Source organism: Elephantulus edwardii, unplaced genomic scaffold, assembly GCF_000299155.1.
Source record: "Elephantulus edwardii isolate Elephantulus edwardi_28Jun2011 unplaced genomic scaffold, EleEdw1.0 scaffold00117, whole genome shotgun sequence".
NCBI lineage: Eukaryota > Metazoa > Chordata > Mammalia > Macroscelidea > Macroscelididae > Elephantulus > Elephantulus edwardii.
This window is the reverse complement of record NW_006399867.1, coordinates 2,065,161-2,073,957: the sequence shown is the minus strand read 5'-3', so window position 1 is coordinate 2,073,957 and position 8,797 is coordinate 2,065,161. Positions and strand designations below refer to the sequence as shown.

The 8,797-nt window shown below is 40.5% G+C and overlaps 1 protein-coding gene across 1 annotated transcript in view; it reads right to left on the bottom strand.

The window, feature by feature from the left end:
* COG7 (component of oligomeric golgi complex 7) overlaps window positions 1-8,797 on the bottom strand; it is a 124,088-nt gene that overhangs the window by 86,683 nt on the left and 28,608 nt on the right. Inside the window, exon 6 of the mRNA XM_006892690.1 lies at window positions 6,988-7,110. Within this exon, the coding sequence (XP_006892752.1) occupies window positions 6,988-7,110 (123 nt within the window). The remainder of the gene's footprint in view (window positions 1-6,987; window positions 7,111-8,797) is intronic.

Below are 8,797 nucleotides of genomic sequence, written 5' to 3'. Positions count from 1 at the left end.
CAACAGTGAATAAGGGTTCCAGTTTCTCCACAACCTTGCCAGCATTTGTTGCTTGCTGTTCTGTTAAATTTTGCTATTCTGACTGGGGTGAGATGATCTCTCATAGTTGTTGTATGACATTTATCTTAAGGAAATAACTCACACACAGTAAGTCCTAGGTCTGTGGGTCACACCTCGAGAGAGAAGCTTCTCCTGACTTACACAAACAGCAGTAGAAGTTGATGAATCTTGTCAGCTGGTGAGGTAAGCTGGCAGATGGCTCAAGTCCTAAGAACTGAAGCCAGACGCAGAATCCGAATTGAGCAAAAGTTGAGCAAGCTTTGCCAGATTTCCAAATATATTTGTTGCAGATCATACACCAGGTTTAAGAGAAACAATGACAGTTTAAAGATTAACATGCACCTGAACCCACACCGTTGTACTTTCAATCCCTTCATATGCTGTGAAAGTTGGATAAAGAATAAAGACGATCGAAGAGCTGATGTTCTTAAATTAGGATGCTGGTGAAGAGCAATGACTAACTATACCTTCTTGTTGTTGTTCGGTGCCGTCGTTAGAAGACTCATGGCGACCCTATGAATGGCAGGCCTGAGCACTGTTCATAAAGTTTCTGGAGGCAAGCCATTTCGGAAGTGGATGCCACTCCTGCTTCCAGACTTGTCTTAGTTGAGAAGCTCCACCAAACACTGTCCACCGTGGGTAACCATTACCACATTTGGCACATCAGTGTCACAGTGTTCAGCATCACAGCAACCATGAGTTACCTCTGTGCAGCAATCAAAAAACCAAACAAGTCTGTCTTGGAAGAAGTGCCAATTCCTTAAAGTAAAGGATGGTGAAACTTTCTTATCTTATCTAAACATGTCCCACATACTTTCGGCCTTTTGTCTGGCAGGACCAGTACTTAGAAAAAGACAAGCTTAGAACAGTAGAGAGTAGATCAAAGATAGGAAGACCTTCAATGAGAAAGACTGGCACAGTGATTATAACAATGAGCATGTTGAGACTGTGAGCCTAGTTCAGGACAGGACAAGGTTCAGATCTATTGTTCACTACAATTTGGAGTTGACTTGATGGCACCTAACAAACAAATAAAAACAAGAGAACTCAGCCTCAGAGAACAATACCGTATGACCGAGTAGAACTGCCCTACAGAGTTTCCACGGTTGTATGTGGTCTTTTCCAATAGCAGACTGCCACATCTTCTCCTACCGACTAGCTGGTGGGCTTGAACTTGCTATCCTCTGGTTAAAAGCTGGAACATAACCAACACCATCATCTAACAGCAACAACAGCAATAAACTTTAGTGAAACTCCCCTTCAGTTGAGAGGTGGCTCATAGCAGACCTCATCAAGGAAATGATGACATCAGACCTCATCAAGGGAATGGTCACATCACAACTACCAAACCAGAGAATCACAGGCAGTCAAGGTGACACTCAACCTTAACCTTCAGTCACTGGGACTCGAAATGACTTGATGATCAGGCTTTTGTGTTTGTTTGCTTTAGTTAGTAGCCAAGTGGCTTAACTACTGTACCATGGATACCAGCCAAACCAACAGGAGTGGATTCCAACTCCAAGAAACCTTCCATCACATTTTCTAGGCTCTAAGTATTTATGGCAGGAGAGACTATCTTGGTTTTCTCCCAGAGAGCAGCTGGTGGATTAGAACCGCTGACCCTTTAGTTATCAGTACAATGTATAACTCACTCCACTACCAAAGGCAATGCTGTTGAGTCGTTTCCAACCCATGGTGATCCTCCATTGGTTTTCGAAACTGCACAGAGGAGACTGCCGGTCTTTCTCCGCAGAGCAGCTGGTGGACTTAAACTTCTGACCTTCTGGGTAGGAGACCAATACTATGCCACCAGGGTTCCTTTCTACCTCCCCCCCACTTCTTTTTTTGCACCTGCCCATGCCAAAGCATTTACCTCACCATCTCCTAAATATGCCAACAAAAACAGAACCATAAAGTTGGAAGAAACATATAGATACTGATCAGTCCAACTCACTCATCTGACAAAAGGAACAGCTTAAAAAAATACAGGAAGGAACCCAAAGGAGATAAACATTATTTCAGTCTAGAAAAACCCTGACTCTTTCCAACACATTCCAGAAAGGACTAGGCTTGAGTGCCTCCTTCACTCTTATCTCCTTCTTAAATGACTCAGGGAGGGAAAGAGATTAAATGGCTCTATTCCAAAGTTCAGAATGATTGGTCAACCAAAACCATCAAGTCATAGCTAGGACCTTTAGTGACATATTTAAAATGCATGTTTCAACTAACACATACTGATCCTTCATACGCAGAGATTTCTATTTTCTGTGAAAATGCCTCAGTAAAGGAGCTTCTTCTTTAGCCAAAGAACCAAGAGTTCACAGACTACAAGACTAAGTTGTCAATAATGGCTGCAGAGTTAACCTAAACAGCCTAGGTAAAAACAATCTGACCCTACTTCACATCATACAAAAAAGCTAATTCAAGATGGACCACAGCTACAAAAGTAAAAGTTTCGAGAAGAAAATATGGAATATGCAATCTGGGGACAGGCAAGTTTCTTAGGATACAGAATACAATAAACATATAAGAAAAAGTTTCATCAACTGGGCTTCATGAAAGTCAAAACTTCTACTTATGTCGAAGACCAGGAGAAAAATATCTATAAAATATATCTGACAACTTTTGAGCAAGTGCCAAACTGCCTTTCAGAGTGGTTGCACCATTTTAAAATCCCACCAACAATGTCTAAGAGTTCCTTTCTCGCCACATCCTCTCCAACAACTATTACTTGATGCCCTGTTAAACTTTGCTACTCCTACTGGAGTGAGACGGTACCTCATTGTGGTTTTGATTCACATCTCTCTTATTGCCAGTGATATGGAGCATTTCTTCATGTGTCTGTTAGAAATTCCATATGGCCCAGCTATTCTACTACTTAGAATATACCCTGAGAATATGAGAACTGAGGCACAATCTGACACTTGCACACCAATGTTCATAGCAGCATTATTCACCATTGCAAGAACATGGAAACAGCCCAAATGTCCAACCACAAACTAATGGGTTGAGACATTATGGTACATTCACACAATGGAATACTATGCAGCATGCAGGAGCATAATTTTGTAAATTACTACCTAACTTGGGAGGGACTGGAGAGCATTATGCTGAATGAATTAACTCAGTCCCATAAGGATAAATATTGTATAAAACTGTTATTGTAGAATGAGTATAAGGATCCAGGAGGGGTGGGAGAGGCTGGAAGCAGAGGGATGTGGATGTGCAGGGAGAAGGGGGGATTAATCATTGGGTTACACAATTTGATGGGGGGAGGGGTGGTGAGGGAAGTTGAAAGAATTTTTTCAAATTTGTATTTGAATTTTGTAAATAAACTAGTGAAAAAAACTAGTGACAAAACGCTCTCATCCAGAATATACAATGAACTCCTATAATTCAGTAGCAAGAAGGCTAACAATGCAAATGTTTTAATGGGCAAATATTTGAGAAGATAGTTCACAAAAGAAAATATAAAAATGGCCAATAAAAATGAGAAAAAGTATCCAACATCCTTAGTCATCAGAGAAATGTAAATTAAAAATCACAATTCATGCTACTACACACCCACTGGAATGGGTAAGACTGAAAGCTGACAACACCTAAGGTTGGCAAGGGCGCAGAGTGATCAGAACTCTAAAACACTGTGGTGGGAGTGTGATATTGACAACCACTTTGGCACTTTTCAAATAAAACTAAACATGCCTCACCCACTCTGTGAGTCAGCAATTCCACTCCTAGATATTTACCCAAGCGCTATGAAAAGTCCATCAAAAAGACGCATGCAAGAAGGCTCCGAGCTGCTCTGCTCATCAGACCCAAACTGGAAATGGCCCAAGTGACCAGCAATAAAATCATGAATTGGCAAACTATAGCATGTTCATACCATGGACCTGCTGTTGCTGTGTGCTGTCTAGCCTTCAGCAACACAAATAAACAAGCTATTCACATGCACACCGCAACTGCAAGACATTTCAAAAGCATAGTGAGTGCAAGAAGTCTTGTCAAAAGACGTTAACTGGCGAGCTCTGGTGGCCTAGTGGCAGAAAGCTGCACTGTAATCCCAGAGGTGAGCAGTTCAAATCCACCAGAAGCTCTGCTGGAGAAGGGGGTCAATCTCCTCATGTACCAGTCAGATTTCATTTGATGGTACACACACAAAAAATAATAAAAATACTGTTTAAAAGGGATATACGATTAGATATTATTGTTATGATAGGAGTCCAGAACGAAGGTATCATAGTGGAGTGGACTTGAGAGGAGGGATTAAACTGAATAACAAAGAAAGAATTTTTTCTTGAACTTTTCAAAAAGAAAAGCAAATTGGGGGGAGGAGTGGGCAGGGAGAAAAGTGCAACAATGAAAGAGTGGAAATCTAAAGTCTCTGTAAACTTCCATTAAAATAAAATTTAAAAAAATAATAATAAAAATAAAATCTAAATTTTTTTTAAAAAGACACTAATTGCTTGACTTCAATGATACGAAACTCAAGAACAAGGTGATTGAAGATGGGGAAAATCCGAACAGGGATTATCTTCAGGGATGGGAGGACAGTGGACAGGGATGCCTGCGAAGGAGCAGGAGGAGGCTTTCCAGGGTGATGGTAATGGACTGTGTCTTGAGAGGGTATCAGGCTACATGGGGATCTGCACTTGTCAACAGGAAGCAAACAGAATATTTAAGATCACTGTATTTCACTGCAATTTTTTTCTTTTAAAAAATGTAACTGAACATTGAACTTGAGTGCATAATATGTACCTTGTGAAATGAATGAAGTCTGTAACTTACTTTGAAAAGCATTAAAGAAAATAAGATGGATTAGTGAACAGTGAAAGACATGGATAGGTGGGTATTGTCAGTTGCTGTCAAGTTAATACCAACAGCTCCTCAGAGTTTCCAAGCTCGTGACCTTTCAGAAGCTCACTGCCAGGCCTGCCTTCTGAAACACACATGAGGGGGTTTGATGTGCCAATCTTTCAAGTAGTGGTTGAGCATTTAATTCCTTATGTCACCCAGGAAGTAGATTTGTAAGAAGCTAAGTAGCACCAAAACTTTATAGTGCCATTTCTGTAAAACGGGACTGACATCGGGGTTGGGGGGAAACTAAGAGGGGATAAATAATGCATACTGCATTGAAACAGATAAGGAAGAGAACTGTTTAGAAGGAACATATGATTAGGTATTATTGCCATGACAATAGTCCAGAATGAAAGCTGCATAGTGGAGTGGAGGCAGGGGGGACTGTATAACAATGAAAGAATTTTTTTTTTCTATTCAAAGAGAAAAGCGAACTGGGGGGAGGGGTGGGCAGGAAGGCAAGTGTGCAACAATGAATGAATGGAAATCCAAAGTCTCTGTAAACTTCCATTAAAATAAAAGAAAAAATAAAGAGAAAAATTTTATAACCATAAAAAAAAAAGCTAAGTAGCAAAATGTTCACTGGATGATCTAGGAAGTAGGGTTTGACATGATGTTCACTATATAACTCTTTCAACTTTTTTGTATGTTTGAAGATGTACATAATAAAATACTGTTTCTCACTGTAGAGTTGGTATCAACTCCTATCTGACCCTCCAACAAGTTTTCAGAGGTTGTAAAACACAAAAAAGGAGACTGTTCGTCATTCTCCCTTAGAATAGCTGGTGGATTCAAATCATCTGCCTTTGGGTTGACAGCACAACTCCCTACCCACTAGGCCACCAGGGCTCCCTAACATAAGACTGGAGAAAAAAGTCCAAAAGAATTATAGTTGCCCAGGCACCTTACGCCTTCTTTTGCATTTACCTAACTTAGATGAAAACCATAATTGTGTTTAAATACTGAGTGGGAAAAGGGCCATATGTCAAAGGAATAAACTTGAACCTGACAAAATTTAGTAGAGAACCCAGAAATTTATTCTCTCAGATGATGAAGGGTGTAATTATTCATGGACATGGGCTTTTTTATCCTCACACTACAAGAATTAATGGGAGAGAGAGGACAGCCAGGTGGGAATGGATGGACAGGGTCATCGAAATCTGATCATGCCCAAACCAGGAATCTCCTACAGGGGCTTTTTCATTTGTCCATCTGTCTATTCTAACGTTATTCCGAATTAGGTTGATTCAAGGAAAAATAAATAAGAACATAAAGGAGAGCTCTAACCATCTTAAATGACATGACCTGAACAAGGAATCCCCAGTAATACTCAAGTTCATTCTGGTAAATGATTGATGTGCTTTGACAGACTGATTCACAACTAATTGTGCAAAAAGTTCCAAAGCCACACCATAAACAGACCCAGTTAGTCATTATAGTAAAATAAGATCACCTTTTTTCTTTTCTGCAAGAGGCTCTACTATGCTTCCTGGCATCAAAACAGGTGAACACTGGTGCTTACCCTTGATGATTGAAAATGCCTAGAGATCTGGGGAAATTGAGTGATGGGAAGTTTCCACTTGAAACCAAATTCCTGTCTCACCTCTCCCTAATCAGAGGTATTTATTAAAAATCCTACTCCTCCCCTACCTCCTGGGGTATTAGAGAACAATGGAAATGAACTAAAAGCCCAAGCCCAATAAATTTTTCCTGAAGTTAAGATCCAAACCAGCCCTGTTCACTCAACCACCTCCAGACCAAGGACCTCCAGGGTTTAGATGTGACGATAATGGCCTTGAGGAATTCCACAGGCTCATGTGCTGAATAAGCAGCAACACTGTCACATTAGATTCTGTTTAAGATACAGGTGAGTATGATAACAACACTTTTAATGGGGACCTAATGATTTTACTGACGTGGGTCTAGAAGTTTCTCTTTTAACCCCTTTGGCAGCAGTGGTGACGTGAAGAGTCCTTCACAGTGCTCTGCTCTCGGGAGGGTACATTCCCAGGACAGGCACTCAGTCCCTTGTCTTGAGGCTCTGTTCTTTCTAGAAACCAAATGAGTCCTCACCTGTGCGGCCCACTGGATCTGCGTGTGCCAAGCTCCCAGCAATGCATCGTAGAGTCCGGTGAGTTGCTGGTCCAGGGGAAGGTCACTCTGGCACAACTCCTGCCAGGTTGCCAAGAGCTGTAGCTGCAAAGACAGAATAAAAGGGGCTTTACTACGCATCCCTGCTAACATTTCCTGCCTGCTACCAGTGCAAGCAGACCAAGGAAGTTGACTCACTGCAGAGAAAAGTGGGGAAATGCCCCAAACATCATTGACCCAGCCTCTCCGCTCACCATCTAAAGCTTGAATCCACTGCCCTCCACATGTTCTTCCCCTGTGTTCTCGTCCTGTCCCACAAGTATGCCACACTTCACCCAACACACTACCTTCTCTGAACAGACCTTGCAAGAAGACAGGAGTCCATGTTCCGAGACCATGGCTTAAAGACACGCTAGCAGTGGATTTGAAGGAATTAAGATCAGCCCAGCAAACTTTTGTGTTTTTCAGTAACCTACCTCCGACAATCGTAGAAAACATGTTATGCTGTGTGCTTAATAAAACCCAAGTCTTGTGCACACCCATGTTTATTGCGGCTTTGTTCACAATAGCAAGGAGTTGGAAACAACCTAAGTGGCCATCAACAAACGAATGGATAGAGAAGCTGTGGTATATATTCACACAATGGAATACTGCGCTGCATTGAAAAAACAAGGAACTCAGGCAATAGTATTCAAAATGGGTGATCCTGAAGGACATTATGCTGAGTGAAATATCTCAGTCACAAAAGGACAAATACTGCATGGTGCCACTGTTACAAATCAGGACTGACATCGGGGTTGGGGGGAGACTGAGAAAGATGAGTTTAACAATGTATACTGCATTGAAACAGATGAGGGAGAAAACTGTTTAAAAGGGATATGTGTTTAGGTATTTTTGTCATGACGGAGTCCAAAGCGAAGGCTGCATAGTGGAGTGGAGGAGGGGGAGATTATAAAACAATGAAAGAATTTTTCTTTTACTTTTCCAAGAGGGTGGTACACTGGGGGGAAGAGTTGGGAGGGGAGAAAAGTGCAACAATGAATTAATGTAAATCCAAAGTCTCTGTAAATTTTCACTGAAATTAATAATAAATTTAAAAAGAAACAAAACAAAAAAAAAAGAGAAAGAATATAGTTGGTATGGAAACAGTCCAGATGTCCAACCACAATCGAATGGATTGAGAAATTATGGTACATTCACACAATGGAATAATATGCAACACACAGGAGCAATGATTTCGTAAATTATTGCCTAACTTGGGAGGGACTAGAGAGCATTATGCTGAGTGAAATAACTCAGTGTCAGAAGGACAAATATTGTATAAAACCATTATTAGAATGAGTATGAGGACCAAGGGGAGATTAATCATGGGGTTGTACAATTTGATAGGGGGATGAGTGAAACTGAAATAATCTGGTCTGAAAACAACGTATTAAAATTTTGTAAATAAACTTGTATTGAAAAAAAACAAAACCGAACACCCAAGTCTTGAATGGCCCTTAGAAAAACAAAAATGAGGAGAATGGAAACAACTTTTCATATTTATATTGGATCTCTCAAATCAAGATACTGAAAACAAATTTCATTTTCACGCTCCAGATGGCAATTACATGAGTTCAGATTGTGGACCGAGAGCACCCTCTACTGACTAATTTTAAAAAAGGAGTCAGAAGGTTAGGAGGCAAGTATTTTTTTTCCCTTTTTTATTTTATTAATTTAGTTTGTTTATTTTTCATTTCAATGAACATCTACAGAGATTTTGGAATTCCATTCATTCATTGTTGCACCCTTC